The 21,479-nt window shown below is 42.0% G+C and overlaps 1 protein-coding gene across 5 annotated transcripts in view; it reads right to left on the reverse strand.

Moving 5' to 3' along the window:
- Nucleotides 1–4,261: 4,261 nt before the first annotated feature.
- LOC113405077 (MAP3K7 C-terminal-like protein) overlaps nucleotides 4,262–21,479 on the reverse strand; it is a 73,212-nt gene continuing 55,994 nt past the window's right edge. For all 5 annotated transcript variants that reach the window (XM_026652284.2, XM_026652279.2, XM_026652287.2 and 2 more), the window contains 2 exons: nucleotides 20,957–21,072; nucleotides 4,262–4,456 (listed from right to left, as the gene is read on the reverse strand). In XM_026652284.2, coding sequence (XP_026508069.1) covers nucleotides 4,276–4,456; nucleotides 20,957–21,072 — 297 coding nt within the window. In that variant the 3' untranslated portion in view covers nucleotides 4,262–4,275. The remainder of the gene's footprint in view (nucleotides 4,457–20,956; nucleotides 21,073–21,479) is intronic.

Here is a 21,479-nt window from a genome sequence, read left to right on the forward strand (position 1 = left end):
GTTTGTAAAGAAGTGAGTAAATAGTAATTGGAAATGAAAAACTTAGATTTTTTTTAGAACATTTTTCTTCTCCCACCATTCTCTAGTGACCTGACCTGAAATAACTGCATTTATGTTACTGCACTGATATGTTTAATATCTTCAGACTGAATAACCTATTGGGATCCACTAAAAAAGACCCCTGCTGCATTGGTGCCAAAATTAATCACTCTAACTTCTTTCCATATGAAAACTGCAATTGTTAGAGGTATGCAAAGTTCAGAAAGTTTAAGGTCTCACTGGCAGTTGAGTATGTACACTCAGAGAGACAGAACTTGGCATTCAACCTTTCTGAGATGAAATACAATATAAAATCACCTTTAACATAATTGCCTAAAATCCTTTTTTGTATATAGTATTACATTTAGAATGGATTTTTTTTTTAGCAGAATAGTTCAGTCATAAACCTCTAAATAGTAGAGGAAAAGAGCACAAATCATGAGCAAATCTTTTCATATAAAATGTAATTGGTATTAAATCATTTAGCAGTGTTGTTGCTTTAAGAAAAACCCAGAGTGTCAAGACTACATAGTGTGACAAAGTTCCTCCTCTATTTTGGTGGGTCCTGCGCTTATTGGCGGATTTGCTCGCCTCAGAGATCTTCCCCTCTGGTGGAACCCACAGTCCGGGTCAACTCCTCCTGTGTCTGATCAGGAGGTGGGAGGTTTGGGGGGAACCCAGGCCCACCTTCTACTCCGGGTTCCAGCCCAGGTCCCTGTGGATTGCAGCTGTCTATAGTGCCTCCTGTAACAGCTGCATGACAGCTACAACTCCCTGGGCTACTTCCCCATGGCCTCCTCCAAACATCTTCTTTATCCTCACCATAGGACCTTCCTTCTGGTGTCTGGTAATGCTTGTACTCCTCAGTCCTCCAGCAGCATAGCACACCCTCTCAGCTCCTTGCGCCTCTTGCTCCCAGCTCTTCACACATGCACCACAAACTGAAGTGAGCTCCTTTTTAAACCCAGGTGCCCCGATTAGCCTGCCTTAATTGATTCTAGCAGCTTCTTGATTGGCTGCAGGTGTTCTAATCAGCCTGTCTGCTTTAAAATTGTTTCCAGAAAGTTCCTGATTGTTCTGGAACTTTCCCTGTTACCTTACCCAGGGAAAAGGGACCTACTTAACCTGGGGCTAATATATCTGCCTTCTATCACTCTCCTGTAATCTCCAGGTCCTGTGGACCCCCCTTAGGCCCACTTCCTAGATCCCAATAGGATCACTCTCCTGTAGTAGCCATCTATAAAACCAGGGTGAGGAGGTTGGCCGATGGAGTCTCCTGTGACTGTGGGGCCTGTTTCCGATCCTCTGTCCGTTCACATATCCGGGCAGGTTTCCTCTGGGCGGCGTCCACTGGCTCCCTTGACACCTTTGAGGAGCAGTGGGCGCTGTCCGGGGTTCTCTGCTCGGTGTCCCCGTCTGGTTCGCTTCGTTTGACCCTTTGACCTCACTCCTGTCCCTGTTCTTTTATTAGTTGTCCCCTGTAATTTTTTGGTCTCCAGGTCCTGTGGACCTGCCCCCCCCCCCCTTATGCTGGGGGGAGGGATCCTTTAGCAGTGGGCGGGCTTTGCCTGCCCACTTCCTGGATCCCAATAGGATCACTCTCCTGTAATCACAGACTTGTGGATCCTCCCCTTAGGCTGGGGGGAGGTCCTTTTGCAGTGGGGGGGCTTTGCCCGCCCACTTCCTGGATACCAACAGCATCACTCTCCTGTAGCCATCTGGCCTGACCCTGTCACAATAGTTACTCTGATTATGTAAAAGTTTATTATTTCATGCTTTAATATTTTTTTAAAATACCCATTGGTAGAAAAACAAACAAACATAGTTTCTCTTCAGAAGGCTAATCTGACTGAACCATACTTTACACACTGTGAGTAGCCTCTTGGTTATCCTCAGTTTTCTACAGTTTCATTTTCCTACAAATGGATTTGCAAAGTTCAGTGGATCTAATTTTGTTCATTTGTCAGATCCTTTAGTTTTTCTTCTCTTATTTGGTATTTTCTTGATTATTTTTTTCTTTTTCAGCTACCTCCATTTTGGTTTTACTCATTTTGCTGGTGATGAAATGTCTTTGAGCTGCTATTCTCAAAAACATGTGCGTTCATGTTAGTACATATATGTAAATTAAAGTGAGCTATTTTTGATTGTGCATTCTAATTAACAATATAAAGGAGGGAGAAAAACAGCGTTTGGCTAAATGGAAAAAGACCGGATCAGTGGAATAAAAGATCCCAAATTAATTGAAGTCGAAGGGAGTTTCCATTGATGTCAATGGGCTTTGAATAAGAACCTTATCTAAAGAATTCCAGATTTATTGCAGGTGGCGAGACCACAGTACTCCAATACCATAGGGAGGAGGAAACCGAGAATTTACAATATTTGTCATGCATTCAGTGCAATCCCACTGAAGACAACAAGATTACACACAGTGTATGTCAGCATAGAATTTGTCTCAAAGTTCTTACCTTGCCCGCATTCCATATCTTAAGTATTTTATATTATTCATTATGCTGTTTAATGTATGGATCCAGTTTTGCTTTCAAATTTGTACACACAAGGACTACACCTTGAGATAATGCTCTGCCCTAAATAAGGGGCAGCACATTATTACATGCCCGTTAAGCATCCCAGGAAAAAAGATTGTGACTCAGACACAATTCCCCTTCTTGTTTTCCTACTGCTCTGGGAAGAGAGTAAACTGCCCCAGGTATAGACCCAGTAGAAGGTATGCTACCCCGTGTGCTGGGGAGATTGGAGCTGAGATTCTGCCTGTTCCCCACCCCGTCCTGTCCCCATACTCCATGAGGAAGTAAGCAGCAGCCCTATGGAACCTACTTTCATGTCTGTGCTGCTACCTGATGTTGTTAGCCAGCAGAGAAATGTAAGGGGGCACCTTGGTCTCCTTTAGGCCTCTGTGCTGCACTAGCTGGGGTAAAATTTGGTGCTAAATAACTTCAGTGAGAGTTGCCTAGGTTAATTTAGTATAAATCTTGGGTCCTACAAGAAGAATGGGGTCAAAGTTAAAGGTTACAGTGAATATCTTATCTTTTGCAATTCCTAACATTTTTAATTTTAAAAGTGTAACCTCATCATCAAATTTGTGTATTTAATTCTAACCTCACAAAAGTGTAACATACTTCCAGTTGAGCAGAGTTTAAAATATGGGGAAGATTAAGGAAGTGAAGGGCACAAAATAGCTTTTTTTGTATATCCACTTTTAATGAAAAAAATACTGTATGAATAGAAATGGAAGTATAACAAAGGATTTTCAATTGATTTAGGAAAATACAGTGATAAGTAGAGCAAGGAAAAACAGACATTTTAACTCTCAGTTATTCATATATCACTGAACTGCTTAGTACCTACCCTCAGTCATTTCTGTTCCAAAACAGCCTACAAAATAAAAACAAAATATATGGTACTTTTACTGAAGTATTCTCCATTAGCAACCATAAAGTCTTATTTATTCACCACTGTAGTGTCCATACATTACTTTTCCATTTCTTGCATGCCAAAAAGTACAAATGAATTTTAAAAAGAAAAGAATTTCTAGCCAAGTATATGGCGGTGGAAAGAAAACTTTCTTATCTGTTTCTTCACAATTTAATAACTTGAAAATGATTACTGGCAATATAATTCTTTGATTAAAATGATCGGTTAGTGCTATTTTAATGAAAGTATTTTTTTAAAAAATGTGCAATCTTTTAGAATTTATAAAACAACCTAAAGTTGACATTATCAACATGCCAGATACCTGGAGCATAATCTTGAGCCATAGCCAGATTAGATTTAGGACAATTTCCAAACATTTTAGGCATGAAAAAAATAAAAACGAAAAAGAAAACTAAACTAAAATAGAAGCACATGAGTGTGTTCCAGTGTTCCATATATTAAAACTGCCCCTGCTGTATGTCTTAGTATGGTCCAACTCCCAACATAGAGACTATTTATATCAGTTTCTAGTGTGTCCATATCTTCTTAAATTGGAAGAAATATCTTTAGAAAAGAAATCTGATCTACTAGAACATACAATGGGGCTAGATTAGCTTCAATTATGTTACTTGAAATAAAATATCCATTATATTAAGCTACCGGCTGGCAAGCATTAAATCAAATATAGACTTTTATATATTCTGTATTTCTAGTGAAGTGTTACAACAGAACCTTTTTTTAAAACCTCTTGGCCAGCACAAAACAAAGACTGGATTTGACTGCATCTTATTGGCTAGTTGAGAGTTATGAAGAGCCCTGTCTCTTTTGGTATTGTATTCTAAGCTTTTCCAGTTGCTCTGCACACTGCGTCTGAGCCAGTTTCAATGTCCGATTCTCCTCTGTCAGTTCTGCATATTCCTTAGTCAGCTGAGCAGCATCCATGCTCTCCTTTTCTGCCTGTTCCAGTCTGGCAATCAGCTCCTTTCTGAGGATTAAGAAAACAGGAAGATAAAAGTTGAAGTATGTAAGTGCCATTACCCAGGATACCCTTTTGGACATCACCTATGGTCTTGTTCCCTAGGAAAGACAACACTATAAGGTTTTGTGTTGATTATAGAAAATTTAATGCTGTTACAGTACCAGATGTATATCCCATGCGTAGAACTGATGATATACTGGACATTTTAAGCAAAGTTAAATATCTCAATTCTTTTGTTTTAACTCAAGGTTACTGGCAGATCCCTTTGGATGAGGATGCACAGAAAAAAATCTGCTTTCATCACCGATATAGGACTCTAGGAGTTCACAGTGTTACCATTTGATTTAATTAATGCTGGAGCCACCTTCCAGAGGCTGGGGTAAACCAAGCGTTAAATGGTTTACAGACCTTTGCAAGAGCATGTGTGGATGACACTACAGTATTTAGTAACACTTGGGCTGATCACAAAGAACACTTGGGAACTGTGCTGTCAAAACTCAAAGAGGCAGGCCTAACTATAAAAGCCTCTATAAAAGCCTCTGTAAAACTGAAGTAGCCAGAGTTCCTTATTTGGGACACTGGGTAGGGGAAGGTCAAACATCCCTATGCTTTGAAAGTTGAAGCTATTGTAAATTGGCATATATTCCAAACCAAAAAATAAATCCAGTCTTTCTAGGTCTGGTAAACTATTACAGGCGGTTTGTGTGTGGTTCTGGTGACATTGTCTCTGCCATCACAGATTTATGTAAAAAGACCAAGCTAAACAAAGTCGGTTGGATGAAAGCATGCCAGGAAGGATTTGATAAGGTAAAGAACATTTTGTCTGAAAAGTCTGTTCTAGCTAGCCCTGATTTTGACAAAATGTTTAAACTGTGTAAAGATGCATCAGACGTTGGTCTGGGTGCTGTGCTGATGCAAACAGGGGAGAATAACATGAAATACGCAATTGTTTTCTTAAGCAAAACATTTACATCAACTGAATAGAATTAGTCTGTCATAGAAAAGGAATGCTATGCTATAGTGTGGGCAGTTAAGCAACTATCCTGTTCAAAAGAACAGGCCCTACCTGTTCAATAGAAAATTCAGGGTCTTAACAGATCATTAGTCATTGATTAGGCTAAACAAACCTAAAGGCTCAAATTCCAAGCTTCTACACTGGAGCCTCTTCAGGATTTTGATATGGAAATTGTGCACATAAAGGGAAAAGACAACATGGCAGCAGATGCCATGTCCAGGAAAGAGGGCCCTGACCAACTGCCTCTGGGTTAGCCACAGCTTTGTAAGGGGGAGGTGTGACGGTCTGTACCCCAATGTTCACCCCTTTTACAGGACTATGATAAATTTTGTACAACAAGTATGCCTTTGAAGAGGCATCATTTGAAAACTCATAATTTGCTGATCATTATTGTACTGGTAAAATATGTATGGGAACATTGTATGTAAAGTTATAAGATTCTACTGTATGACACTACTAAGGCCTTGTCTACACTACACAGTTTTGTCAACAAAAGTCAGGCTTCATTGACAAAACAGTGGAGGTGTACACACAATTCTCCTTCCACCACTTTAATTCTCCTGCTACACCGACATAATAAAACCACCTTGATGAGCGGCGCAGAGCTTTTTGAGACAAAGTTAGAGAGACACATTGTCAGTGTAGACACTGTGCTTGTTTACGTCGCCCTAAGGGGAGTCCAGGTGGTGTCCCACAATGCCCATCATGACCGCTTTGGTAAGCAGTTTCTACTCTGCTGCCCTACAGCCAGGTACAGAGGCCTGCACTCCTCCCCCTTTAAAGCCCTGGGAATTTTTGAAATTCCACTTCCTGTTTGCTTGGCCTGGACAGCTCACATCACATCTTCCCAGCCAACCATGCCGGCTTTCCGCAGCAAACATGCTCCCATCTGGTGTACACAGGAGTTGCTGGATTGGTTGGGTCTGTGAGGAGAGGAGGCTGTGCAGTTGCAGCTCCGATCCAGACATAGGAACTTTGACACCTACGAGCAGATTGCCTGTGGCATGGATGGGAAGGGGCACGAAAGGGGTATGCAGCAGTGCCATGCTAAGATCAAGGAGCTGAGGCAGACGTACCAGAAAGCAAGGGAGGTCGACCGTCACTCTGGTGCGGTGCCAAAAACATGCCACTTCTACAAGGAGCTGCTCGCCATCCTCGGCAGCAACCCCACCTTTACCGCCAAGAGCCCCATGGATATTTTGAGGGGACTGGAGGCTGCGGCCAGTGGAGTCATTCCCAAAGACTAAGTGGTGGATGAGGAGGTCAAGTTGGAGGATGATGTGGAACAAGCAACAGGCTTGTCCTGTGGCATGGCGAGGTGAGCCAAGACCTCTTTTTGACTCCAGAGGGATCTACCCAGTCACAGCGGTCCGGCTCTAGTGTGCCTGAAGCAAGAGAGGGGAGCTCCGGTAAGTACTCATTTTGCTTTGATAGTGCACAGCTACATAAGACAGAAGTGTCCTTTATTTTGTTACATGGTGCACATGGGAGAAGAGATTAAAATTAACAACACTTGGTATTGTTTCATCTGCTTCTTGCTCCCCTGTGCAGCTACGCAGTGGGGGCGCTGCGGAAAAGTTTGTTAATGCACACCAAGATCTCCTGGGAATCCTCCATAGTGATCTCTAGGAAACTTTCCTGCAGATACGCTACAATCCTTTGCCGAAGGTTCCTTGGCAGAACTGCTTTGTTTCTTCCCCTGTTGTAGGAAACTTTGCTGCACCAATTGGCAATTACTTCTGGAGGCACCAAAGCAGCACACAGGTAGCAGCATATAGAACCTGTTGGAAGCCGCACGCATGCAGGAAATGCACCCCTGCATCTTTGGTTACCCTCAGTAGTGTGATTTCAGCTTCAGTTGCCCCCGCCTGTGGAAAACGGTGCCAGTATTCAAAATAGTGTCCTTAGGCGCTTGTACTGATCCCCTTCTGAAACCACCCAGACCCTTTCCACCATCCCCTCCCCACATCCCCCCGGCCAAACTCACCATGTTTAGTGCTCTGTTTAGTGCGTGCTTGTCAAGGAAAATTAATAATGAAAGTTACATACACCTCTTTCTCAAAGACAGTGAGTGCACACACAATACTGACTTTGTGTACTGTTTCTTTTGCTTCTGCAGATGTGTGCTTGAGGGCCAGCTCCTACACACCAGCGGAACACCTCCATCAGATAAGGAAGCAAATGAGGAGGAGTAAGGAGGACATGTTTCATGAAGTGCTGCAATTGTCAGATCAGGCTGATAGTGAGCACAGAGCATGGTGAGAGACAAACAAAAAGTAGAAATGAATAGCCAGGAGAGGGGACAGGGCCAGGAGAGGATAATACAGGGTCAGGAGCAGATAATAAAGCTCACGGAGGACCAAACAGAGATGCTTGGGTCCCTGACTGCACTGTAGTGCTCAATTCCCTGCCTTCCATGCTCTTCCCAAACTCCCCCCATACATTCCTTGCACTTCCTGGCCTGCCACGGTACCCCTGGCACTCCACCCGCAGGGACATCTCCCATAATGAAATCTGGACTTACACCCAGCTGTGAGATCCTCACTTCAGAGAGTGCTGCTCACTGTCATGTCCCTTGTAAGAAATGTTAATCTGGGCATTGCTGTTTAATAAAAATTTAGTCTTACAAATTCAGTGTTTCTTTATTTGTGACCTATGCAAGGTGGTTGCAACAGAAATTCATACACAGTGGTAATCGCCACATTTGCAGACTACAATTAATGCTCAGGCAGGAATCATTACAGGGGTCATTCAATGTGGCAAGTAAACAATGCTTGGCTCAATTCATTACTGAAAGACACATTGCTGGGGCTCATTGTCAAAATGCTGCTTCAAAGTCTCCCTGATTCGAATAGCCCCCCACTGAGCCCCTCTAATAGTCCTGGTGTCTGACTCCTCAAAATCAGCCACCAGGTGATCCACCTCAGAGCTCCACCCCTGGGCAAACTTTTCCCCCATGGTTTCACAAATATTATGCAGAGCACAGCAGGCTGCTATGACTCTGGAAATACTTTCCTCGTTGAGGTCTAACCTGCCAAAAAGGCAGCGCCAGTGACCCTTTCATCTGCCAGATGGACATTCTTGGTTATTCTGCACTTGCTGAGTTAGTTGTTGAAGCGCTCCTAATGGCTGTGGTGTATGGTTTCATGAGCCATGAGAGTAAGGGGTAGGCTGGGTCTCCCAGGATCACTATGGGCATTTTCACATTCCCTATTGGAATCTTTTTGTCTTGAAAGAAAGTCTCTGCATGCAGCTTTCTATACAGGCCAGTGTTCCTGAAGATGCTTGCGTCACACACCTTCCCTGACCTCCCTGCACTCATGTCAGTGAAACGACCCCGGTGATCCACCAACACTTGCAATACCATAGAGAAATAGCCGTTTCTGTTGATGTACTCCATCGCAAGATGGTCTAGGGCCAAAACAGGGATATGTGTGCCATCTATCGCCCCACCGCAGTTAGGGAATCCCATTGCCGCAAAGCCACCCACTATTTCCTACACATTGCTCAGAGTCACAGTCCTTCATAGCAGAAGGTGATTAATGGCTCTGCACACTTCCCAGCTCCAAACTGATTGGCAACTGACTGGTAGCAGTCTGGAGTTGTCAGCTTCAACACAGTGATCAACACATGCTTTTCCACCGTTAGGGCAGCTCTCATTTTCATGTCCTTGAAAGCTCCACACAGAGTTCAAGGAAGGTGGCTTTGCGCATATGAAAGTTATGCAGCTGCTGCTCATCATCCCATATCTGCATCACAATCCAATCCCACCACTCGGTGCTTGTTTCCCGAGCCCAATAGTGATAGTCCACCGGATGCAGCTGCTCGATGAATGCCAACATCAATTTTGAATTGTTTCTTTCCATGGTACATAGCAGGGCAGGCACCACGGATTCCTGTTCAGATTCACAGCTCATGAAATACTGCAGGATCAGCCTCTTTGTGTTCACAAAGCTCATCACAAGTCAGGTGATCAGTGCAGGATCCATGCTTTCAGGCAGAAATGGCGGATGCAAAGTTTACAGATGCAGTTGAAAAACGGCGTGAAATACAGTCAGAAGTCCTTGGAATCATGGAACAGAGAAAACTGCATCATGGGGCGGTGATCCCACCCCTATGATGCACTGTGATCCATTCCCAGAACTCCTAGTGGGAGAAGTTGGTGATTTGCACAGTGGGCTAGCTACCCACGGTGCACTGCTCTCTCTCTCAGTGCCAGAGCACCAACTGTGGATGTTCTCCGCCGACAGAAAGAGCGTTGTGTGAACATGCACAAGCGATGTAATTACAGCAGTTTATGATCGTCGATGAAACTTAAATCGACTTAACTCTGTAGTGCAGACATGGCCTAAGACACGTTCCAAGTCCAACTAGGGGCTGGCTGGCATAGTCTGTTCCCTTAACTCACCAACCAGTTCAAACCCTTGCTTCAGGAAGAGTTTCCTTTGAAAGTTGCCTTGTCCTTTTCATCATCCTGCTTCTCACAGATTAAGTAACTTTTTAAGCACGTATAGCCCTGTGAGCAGTTAGCTCCCAGTCTGGGCAAAACAATGCTAGCAACTTGTGGGGGACAAGTCTGTACTCGGTGTCCTTATCTGGGGCCATTGTCTTCTTTCTCTTTGTTCTTCCCTCAGCATCCTTTTAAGGTACCTCAATTTATTCATACAGGAAAATCTTATAGCATAATATGGAATAACTTCCCCTTGCTAACCAGATCATATTCTTTGTTAAAAAGCAGAATGTTATTGATTAATTCATTCCTCTTTTCTTATCCTGTACTGGAACAACTATTTTTTTAAATGCCAAAGTTGAGTTGAAGAGAATATTTCTTACTAGGCTGCTATCAACAGGAATTTTGCCTGCCTAAGGATCAAGTGCAAATGAGTAATAGCTAAAAAAATGTAAGAGGAATCAGTTTGTATTAATTTAACTGTATTAATAATTTAGTGACATGAAACTTCCTTTCCATGATTTTCATCACTTGGGGCCAGCTGAGGTCTTCCTCAGAATGTCTTCCCACTTATTCCATTGGGTGCAATGCTGGACTGAAGGCTTGAGCTTTTTCAAGCTACCACTTCCTAATTTTTGAATATTCCAGGTAAATTACTTCAGATTTATTCTTCATTACTTTTCTTATACTTATGCAGTTACACTAAACAGAGATAGAATAAAGTAAGCAATCAGTAACCAGAATCTAATTTCACTGCTTTTCAGCACCAGCAGGTAAAGGATTTTAAATCCATGACAAATTTTAGAGAAAAAAATGTTAGTACTTATGAAAGTCAGACACCAACAATACGTAGCTGGCCTCAAGCCAGGGGACGTGCAGGCAGACACTATACAAACTTGCACAAATCTGTAAATCAATATCAATCCTGAATTGCAAAACCTGGATCAAAAGAGACTCTGAGCAAGCACTTTTTCCAACTTGCTCTACAAACAGAACCAAGAGACTATAACCCCTTCCTGGGTTTGGCTTTATTAAATAATAAGTAATAAAAAAAACAGATAATCAAGATCACCTCAAACCTTCTCCACAAACAGTTTGTGTCTAATGCTCCTTCCCTCACTGCTCAGCCCACACCTTAGATCCTCTTTCCTAGAAAGCCAATTGCACCTCTCTTATATTCAAGTAGCATAAAGAATCGCCTGCCTCTGAGTCAGCAGAACTTATTCTTTTATTGTCAGTATCAACACCTGTTAGAGTGGGGTAATGTTTCAGGCAAACACTATCAGCCTGTTACAAAGGCCTAAGATTAGAATACTAGGGAACTGCTAAATGTTATGAATGGTGTGGTTTACAATGCTGAGACCACAAAAGGCTGAGACCACCTACTAATTTTTGCTTGTGACCTAACCCTGGATTTGAACTAAGCTTTCAGAGTTTGAAGGATACCACAATAAGCTCTTGCACCATCTAGCCTTAGTTATGGATGCTTAATAAATAGCTCTAGCATTTTTTTAATCTGTGTTTTCTTTTAGCAGCTACACTTTGGTTAAAAATTAACATAATTGATAAAGCATTTTCTAATGCCGTTGCGAAGACACTTGAGGCTATGAGGGAATCTATAGTTTCCTTTTTCAATGTCCACTTTGTTTTTTCTATGAAAAGCATGATTTACATGGTAAAAATGTAATGAAATGCATGTCTTACAGTAGCAAAAAGACAAATTAAAGAAACTGGCAGAGCCTTAATGAAATTATTTTCACCCCCCCAGTGTTGCACAGTAAAGGCTCTTTTTGTGGCGAGCACAGGTGCCTTTTTATTTAATTCATTCTGAATAAATAATAAATACAAGCAAATTCTGCTAGCTTATTTCTAACAAATAAAAAAACATCAGATATTGGGGTGGAATGTACCTTGTAGGCATTGCCCCTTCATGGGAGTGGTGCACAGTCGCTCCCCCCCACCCTCTCCTGTGTGAGGATGAGGAAGGATTATGCCTCTGGATATGTGAGTTACAGGGGCATGTGCCACCCCTTAGGAAGATGTAGCATGCACGTCTGCTGGCTGGTGGCAGGACAACAGTCCTACCTCCTCATTCAACATTTTGGGGCTGCTTTGACCCATAGGCGTAGTTTGACTTCTATATTGGGGGGGGGGGGCAGCTCCAGTCAGGCCAAGGGGGCCACACGTGAGGGGAAAATTCTGCACCCGCCTGAGGCTTACAGTTTGGGGGGAAGGTGGGGACATTGCCCATGTTCTCATCTCAGGGGGAACTAACAGAGTGCAGGGATTGCAATGAGCTGGCTCCTGCTTGGGAAGGATATTCGAACAAGGACCAGTAACAATCTGGTTTTTAAGCTATAAAGGCAGAGCCTGTGGTCATGCCACTTATAGCATGCTTCAGCTGTGTAGTCCTAGCACATCTGAGCACTGACCAGCATGGCAGGACAAGCTGAAGAGTCTTTTGGGATTAAATGAAGCCAGCATACCACTCTGATTTGGTAGTGTTTTACAACCTTTTTGCACAAGTGCAAATAACTACACAAGGTGCAAGTGAGTGGAGAATAAGGCCTAAACTGGGTAAACTGAGCAATCGTCAGAATAGGAGGTTGGTGGGTTTGGGCTACACAGCATTTTTAGGAACATCCACAGGTATCAATGAAGTCCTCTGCTCAATGTATAACAGCAGTCAAAGAAAGCAAACAAGATGTTAGGATGCATAAGGAATAGGATGGAAATTAATATAGAAATTATATTGCCATTCTATAACTCAATAGTGTGGCCTCATCTGAAACACTGCAGTAATGGTCAGATTTTAAAAAGGAAACTGAAGTACGAGGGGGTTCAGAGATAAGTGACAGGAATGATTAGGAGCAGGGAAACTCTCTTATGAAGAAAGATTGAAAAGTTTGGGACTATCTTAAAGGAGATGAATAAGTGGGACCATGATAAAAGCATATAAAATAAAGAACAGCATAGAGAAGGTAATTTAAGGGCTTCTAGTCTCCCCCTCTTGTATTACAAGACTAAGAAAACGTTCCATGAAATTGAAAGGTGACATGCAAAACTAATCAAAGGAAATAGATTAAAAAAAACAAAACCACACAACACAGTTAGTCTGTGTAACACATTGTCATCACTGAGACTAAGAGGATCAGACATTTAGAGTATGTCCACACTGCAATATAACACCTGCAGCTGACCTGTGTCAGCTGACTCAGGCTCAGGCTGCAGGACTATAAAATTGCAGTGTAGATGTTCAGGTTGGTCCAAACTCCAGGACCCCACATCAGGGGGTGGGTCCCTGAATTTGGAATCTAGCCCAAATGACTACACTGCAATTTCAGAGCCCTGAAGCCCAAGCCTGAGTCAGCTGACACGGGCCAGGTGCAGGTGTTTTATTGCAGAGTAGGCAATGGCTAAGCCTCACATGGCTACTAAGAATATCCAGAACTTATAACAGCAATTTTTTAAAAAAATAATCAAGGTCTGTGGGAGGGATATAAACCCAGATGCTTTGGCACATACACCTTCCTCTAACTATGGGAAATTAGAAGGAAACTTTCCCTAAGGACAGATTATCCCATAAATATGTCCTTGCAGAGTTTCTTCCTCTGAAGTAGCTGGTACTGGCCATTACTGGAGCCAGAAAAATGGATTACATGGACTACTAAACTGATCCAATAAGGGAATTCCTATGTTCCCCGGGCAAACTGTTTTTGAAAATAGTTGCTAAGTGTTGCTTCTCTGAACTCTCTTAATGTGCCAGTAATCATCTATGTCAAGGGTGGTTTAGCAGTATCCAGCGATGAGGATGAACACTAATAAAAGCATGGAAATCCCCCATCTCCAGTTCACCTGAATGTTTATACCACATAAAAGGTTTGTGTAAGCAGGCAGCCTTTTTGATTTTTTTTCTTTTTTTTGGTGGGGACGGGGGTGAGGTGGTAGAAAAAGAGAGAGTGAACTAACGTGTAAGTCAGGGCATAAGCATACCCTCAACTAGGGGTCTACTACAATACACATAGAAGAAAGGAAGTGAAAAGGTATCCATGGCACAGAAAAGGGACAATCCTAGACCACATTTACTCCAGGCATGTGTTAGAATTGTTTGGGGGAGGAAAAAGATAAAACTGGCCAGAGCTAATAATACAAAATATAGCTAGCAACCAAGACAACTCTAATATTTAACTGCATAATCCAGGGTCATTAGCTAGTAATAGTAATGTAATAAGTGCCCAAAATAACCAGCCATCCTATCCCTTTCACCCAAAATTAGAGATCTAACACATCTGTCATGGAAATATAAGAAGTTACAGGAACATAAATTAAATTACATTCACTGATCTAAGTGTGGTGTATTCTTGCCTCCACACCCCTTTCTTCCTTTTCTATCTCTTCTTCCATTTCAGGTTGAGTTTGTCCCTTGCCCAACATATCAGAACAAATTCTCTGCTGGTGTAAATGGGCAGAATTCAAATGAAGTCAGAGCTGTGCCCATTTACAGCATGTTCTCCCACCAGTCTTGCCCTTTGTTCTACCCTATAATTCTCATTTTTTGATCCCCTCATCCTATCCCTCTCTCTCACTCCCTCTTCCTCATGAGGTAACTGCGTTCATTGCTCCCACACCTACCATGGATTGTGCTCTTACTATCTGCCTCTCCCACAAAGAAAATGGGGCAAAAAGACTCCTGCTGTGGAGTGCAGCAGTCAGTGTTAGTCCAATTCACCACCTCCCTTTATAGCTTTGTGCTCCTGCCTCCCCTGCATTCTGTAGTGAAAAGCACATTGCAAAGGAAGAGGGTCTGAGGGCAGGAAGAGAAGGCAGCCAGGAAAGGGCCCCTAAGCAACAGGAGGCCAAAAGAGACACGCCAGCTGGTGCTAACTTCTTAGCACTGGCTGGTGGGCTAGCATGCAGGACAAAAGTGCAAACCAAGATTGTTAACTGCCCTGCATTTGCTCTAGGTCCCTGGAAAGAAGAGAAGGCAAGAGAGACAAATTACACATTATTTATCTACCATATTTCTAAGGCATCTGTCACTTTGGTATGTAAACAAAGTTATAAAGAAAGCATTTTATAAAATAATCCTTTTCAGCTGTAGTTATTCAAATGTGCTTGTGGCACTGACATCTATTTATGCTTATGATTGTTTTGATATCATTATGATATGATTAAGTTCCCTCCTTGATAAATTCTGATCTGTGCAATAGCGCTAATTTACCATGTGATCTTTACTGGTCTGCAAATATTTTTTTAGAAGTAACAATGTGGAGTATTCTGTTTAGAGCAGACTATCATCTTGTTCAATACTTTGAACACAGAGTTTTGTATCATCAGGCTTCCTGGCAGTATGTGTTGCCAGGTAGTGTTTGACCTTTGCATTCCACAGATAAACTAATCTGTGGAGAGGAAGTTAAGAATGCTGGCAGGGTAGCCATCTAACATAAGATCTCTTGGCCTCAGTAAAAATGTGAACTGAGTGGAAGAAGAATATTGCACAAGTTACTATTTGTTCAAAATAAAAGGGAGAAATCATGTGTGTATTTATCAGTTTATTGTATTCAATATTTACAAGCAAGGATTATATTTATCTGGCATATTACACTATTATGAATCCACATTTCCACAAAAGGAAGGTTAAAATTTGATAATATTTTGTAGTAAAGTTGGGACATCTGCTGTAAATGGGCACAGCTCTGACTTCATTTGAATTCTGCCCATTATGATTGCCCTTTGATGGCAGATACAAAGAATATGGCTTTTCCTACCCTACATATACTTTCAGTATACTGACATTGGTGGTACATCCTGACCAACTACTAATGCCAAACAGTCCCTACCTGACCTATGCACAAAAACCAATTTGTCTCAAAACAGAAATCATCATTTGTTCTGAAAACAATTCTTAAAGATCAACCTATGGCCTCTAACAGTGCATAAAGGACCACATTCTAGAATGTATCCTTAATATCATAGCTCTCTCAGCTGGCCTTAGCTAGCAATCATATCTGTCAGACAATAAAATACCTGTATGGCTTAATGCAGGAGGAAAAAAATAAAATTGCTGCAAAAATCATTGGAATTAGTAGAAAAATCCCTGCTAGTAGGAAGTTTGTTCAGGTAATAACTGAGACCCCAGTCCTATGATTGCCCTTTGATGGCAGATACCTGCATCCTTACAGGGGATTCTGCAAGAAGGGCAGGTGTTCACTCATCTGGACCCACTTGCAGGTCTGGGACTTAAAATCTTAACATTTTTTTACAGTTGGGTCTCTGATCATCTCACCTTCTTACATGACTTCAAAAGGAATCTCCTGAGTTGGGGTAATTGAGGCAGAAAATTATGCTTTTGTTGCCCTGAGGAAAATCCAAAGTCCCATAGCATCAGAATTAATTGTTTGTTAAAGAAGGATGTATCTCTTGAATTAGCTTTTTACCTCTGACTCCACCCCAATCCAAGGCTTGGTGAAACACAGCTACAACAAAAAGGGCTTTTTCTGTGGGATGGCTGGCCTTTTGTTAAAATAAAATCCAAATACCATACAACAGAAACGGAAAGTACAGTAGATTAAGGATCTACTTAGAGTATTATTTTCAACTGAATTATTCTCACTACTCATACTGCGCGGTGTGACACTGAGCGGATCAAGAGTGACTACAGGGCTCTGGGAGTACGGGTGAAGGAGTTTGGAGCGCAGGTGGTATTCTCTTCGATTCTTCCTGTCAAAGGTAGGGGCCCGGGCAGAGACAGATGCATCATGGAGGTGAATGCCTGGCTGCGAAGATGGTGTCGCCAGGAGGGCTTTGGCTTCCTAGACCACGGGATGCTATTTGAGGAAGGACTGCTAGGCAGAGATGGCGTTCACCTTTCGAGGAGGGAAAAGACCCTATTTGGACACAGACTGGCTAACCTAGTGAGGAGGGCTTTAAACTAGGTTCGACGGGGACAGGTGAGCAAAGCCCGCAGGTAAGTGGGGAACATGGAGACCTGGGAGATGGGTCGGAAACGAGAGGGAGTGTGGGCTATATTGGCAGAGAGAAAGGAGGGTCAGGGCAAAACTGGGAGGAAAGATCAAACCAGTATCTTAGATGCCTATATACAAATGCGAGAAGTATGGGTAATAAGCAGGAAGAACTGGAAGTGCTAATAAATAAATACAACTATGACATTGTTGGCATCACTGAAACTTGGTGGGATAATACACATGATTGGAATGTTGGTGTGGATGGATACAGCTTGCTCAGGAAGGATAGACAGGGGAGAAAGGGAGGAGGTGTTGCCTTATATATTAAAAATGTACACACTTGGACTGAGGTAGAGATGGACATAGGAGATGGAAGTGTTGAGAGTCTCTGGGTTAGGCTAAGAGGGGTAAAAAACAAGGGTGATGTCATGCTAGGAGTCTACTACAGGCCACCTAACCAGGTGGAAGAGGTGGATGAGGCTTTTTTTAAACAACTAACAAAATCATCCAAAGCCCAAGATTTGGTGGTGATGGGGGACTTCAACTATCCGGATATATGTTGGGAAAATAACACAGCGGGGCACAGACTATCCAACAAATTCTTGGACTGCATTGCAGACAACTTTTTATTTCAGAAGGTTGAAAAAGCTACTAGGGGGGAAGCTGTTCTAGACTTGATTTTAACAAATAGGGAGGAACTCGTTGAGAATTTTAAAGTAGAAGGCAGCTTGGGTGAAAGTGATCATGAAATCACAGAGTTTGCAATTCTAAGGAAGGGTAGAAGGGAGAACAGCAAAATAGAGACAATGGATTTCAGGAAGGCGGATTTTGGTAAGCTCAGAGAGCTGATAGGTAAGGTCCCATGGGAATCAAGACTGAGGGGAAAAACAACTGAGGAGAGTTGGCAGTTTTTCAAAGGGACACAATTAAGGGCCCAAAAACAAGCTATTCCGCTGGTTAGGAAAGATAGAAAATGTGGCAAAAGACCACCTTGGCTTAACCACGAGATCTTGCATGATCTAAAAAATAAAAAGGAGTCATATAAAAAATGGAAACTAGGACAGATTACAAAGGATGAATATAGGCAAACAACACAGGAATGCAGGGGCAAGATTAGAAAGGCAAAGGCACAAAATGAGCTCAAACTAGCTACGGGAATAAAGGGGAACAAGAAGACTTTTTATCAATACATTAGAAGCAAGAGGAAGACAAAGACAGGGTAGGCCCACTGCTTAGTGAAGAGGGAGAAACAGTAACAGGAAACTTGGAAATGACAGAGATGCTTAATGACTTCTTTGTTTCGCTCTTCACCGAGAAGTCTGAAGGAATGCCTAACATAGTGAATGCTAATGGGAAGGGGGTAGGTTTAGCAGATAAAATAAAAAAAGAACAAGTTAAAAATCACTTAGAAAAATTAGATGCCTGCAAGTCACCAGGGCCTGATGAAATGCATCCTAGAATACTCAAGGAGCTAACAGAGGAGGTATCTGAGCCTCTAGCTATTATCTTTGGAAAATCATGGGAGACGGGAGAGATTCCAGAAGACTGGAAAAGGGCAAATATAGTGCCCATCTATAAAAAGGGAAATAAAAACAACCCAGGAAACTATAGACTAGTTAGTTTAACTTCTGTGCCAGGGAAGATAATGGAGCAAGTAATTAAGGAAATCATCTGCAAACGCTTGGAAGGTGGTAAGGTGATAGGGAACAGCCAGCATGGATTTGTAAAGAACAAATCATGTCAAACCAATCTGATAGCTTTCTTCGATAGGATAACGAGTCTTGTGGATAAGGGAGAAGCTGTGGATGTGGTATACCTAGACTTTAGTAAGGCATTTGATACGGTCTCGCACGATATTCTTATCGACAAACTAGGCAAATACAATTTAGATGGGGCTACTATAAGGTGGGTGCATAACTGGCTGGATAACCGTACTCAGAGAGTTGTTATTAATGGTTCCCAATCCTGCTGGAAAGGCATAACGAGTGGGGTTCCGCAGGGGTCTGTTTTGGGACCGGCTCTGTTCAATATCTTCATTAACGACTTAGATATTGGCATAGAAAGTACGCTTATTAAGTTTGCGGATGATACCAAACTGGGAGGGATTGCAACTGCTTTGGAGGACAGGGTCATAATTCAAAATGATCTGGACAAATTGGAGAAATGGTCTGAGTTAAACAGGATGAAGTTTAACAAAGACAAATGCAAAGTGCTCCACTTAGGAAGAAAAAATCAGTTTCACACATACAGAATGGGAAGAGACTGTCTAGGAAGGAGTACGGCAGAAAGGGATCTAGGGGTTATAGTGGACCACAAGCTAAATATGAGTCAACAGTGTGATGCTGTTGCAAAAAAAGCAAACATGATTCTGGGATGTATTAACAGGTGTGTTGTGAGCAAGACACGAGAAGTCATTCTTCCGCTCTACTCTGCTCTGGTTAGGCCTCAGCTGGAGTATTGTGTCCAGTTCTGGGCACCGCATTTCAAGAAAGATGTGGAGAAATTGGAAAGGGTCCAGAGAAGAGCAACAAGAATGATTAAAGGTCTGGAGAACATGACCTATGAAGGAAGGCTGAAAGAATTGGGTTTGTTTAGTTTGGAAAAGAGAAGACTGAGAGGGGACATGATAGCAGTTTTCAGGTATCTGAAAGGGTGTCATAAGGAGGAGGGAGAAAACTTGTTCACCTTAGCCTCTGAGGATAGAACAAGAAGCAATGGGCTTAAACTGCAGCAAGGGAGGTCTAGGTTGGACATTAGGAAAAAGTTCCTAACTGTCAGGGTGGTTAAACACTGGAATAAATTGCCTAGGGAGGTTGTGGAATCTCCATCTCTGGAAATATTTAAGAGTAGGTTAGATAAATGTCTATCAGGGATGGTCTAGACAGTATTTGGTCCTGCCATGCGGGCAGGGGACTGGACTCGATGACCTCTCGAGGTCCCTTCCAGTCCTAGAATCTATGAATCTATGAATCACTCTTTTGCTCTTCACTGAAAATGCCGAATCATTCTGGTTGTCAATGTCTGGCATTTGATTTAACATTAACTACACCTTGGAAGAATCCAATTAGCGTCAAAAATTTTTGTTTAATCTGTTTATATAATTGTGGTGATCAACAACTGAGCACCATGCCATAAAGTCAATGCAAACCATTACTATAAAAAGGATGGAGCCAGTGAGAATAAACCATCAAATGGATCAGAAAGGTCAGGCAAGAGAATAAACTTAATGTAACTCAGGCAAACCACCCTGCCAGGCAAAAGGAAAACAGAAAAAGAAAAGGAGTAGTCAAGAAATGAAACACAAAACAACTGGACAGAGAGGGACCGAAAAAATGGTCAAAGGTAGATATGCCATAATAAATGGGTCTTCCAGAAGGCTTTTCTACATGCAAGGTTGCAATAGTTTAAAATCACACCTTAAATTAAACTACAAATCAGAGGGTCCACACCGTCTTTGCACAGATTTAACTAAAGTTAATTAAAAACAAATTTAAGCTATACAGAACTAAATCATTCTTAAAACTGAAATAAGGGTGTCTATGCAGGGGATTGCACTAGTTTAGACTGGTGCAAGTATGTGTGAATAAGGCCATACAGTGTCCTAAAAGCAGCCAATAAAGGGATTCTGATGGATGTCCTTCAGTGGACAGTTGCATAATTGAGAGCCCTGAACAGTTAAAGTTCTGCTCTCGTCCTGGTCATGGCCGAACCTTAGGACAGAGAGACGGCCTGCTCTGTCCAACTGCAGTTGTCCCAGGCAGGGGAATAGGGTCACAAAGACCTTCTGGCTTAGATTACGAAGGATTTCTATAGATCAAGATCTTGAATGTTAGCTTCCTTACTCAAACTTTACTCTTTTAGTCTCTTTACTCAAACAAAAATACCATTTTTCTTTAATACCTACTTCTGGCAGCATTTTCCACTTTTCCTTCACTAACCTAGAAATCATATTCCATGTGAATGGTTCTGTAGTAATTGTAAAATAATTATGAAAGTTTTTCTTCATGCAAATTACACTTCTTTTCCTTTGAACGTATAAGTAAATACTGAGGTTTCTTTGGAGAAAAGTTACTTACTTTCTTTCTTCCAGCAGTGCAATTTCCTTTTTGACCTCATGATATTCTTCTGCTATTTGGCAGTGCTGTTTGAACACCTCCATAGATTCCGTAGAGTCATGGCAAGGAGGCAGAGGCTTCATAAACAGAAGGAAAAAAAATAATCTAATGCTTCTGCATGTGACAAACATTAGAAATGAAATCTTGCCTATTTAAAAACCAAGATATGATTTGGGTCCAATCCTGTAGTCCTTATTTAGGGAAAACATCTATTTACTACAAGGACTGCAGGACCAGACCAAATGTTATTACTGTTATTTCCCATCTGTCACATGTAAACATAAACCTTTTAACCTTTCAAGTATTTTCATAATTTTCCTTGCCACCTATGCAAGCCATCAGTGAAATTTGGATTAGAAGAAGGATATTCTCCCTATACAACATCTTCGTCAGATACAGTGAAGTAATAATGCTAAATCTGGGGCACCCGTTATATCCACACCACAATATAAAACATGGTGTTTATAATTTCACTGCAGAATCA

This window comes from Terrapene carolina, unplaced genomic scaffold (genome assembly GCF_002925995.2).
Source record: "Terrapene carolina triunguis isolate 2854851 unplaced genomic scaffold, T_m_triunguis-2.0 Scaffold31, whole genome shotgun sequence".
NCBI lineage: Eukaryota > Metazoa > Chordata > Testudines > Emydidae > Terrapene > Terrapene triunguis.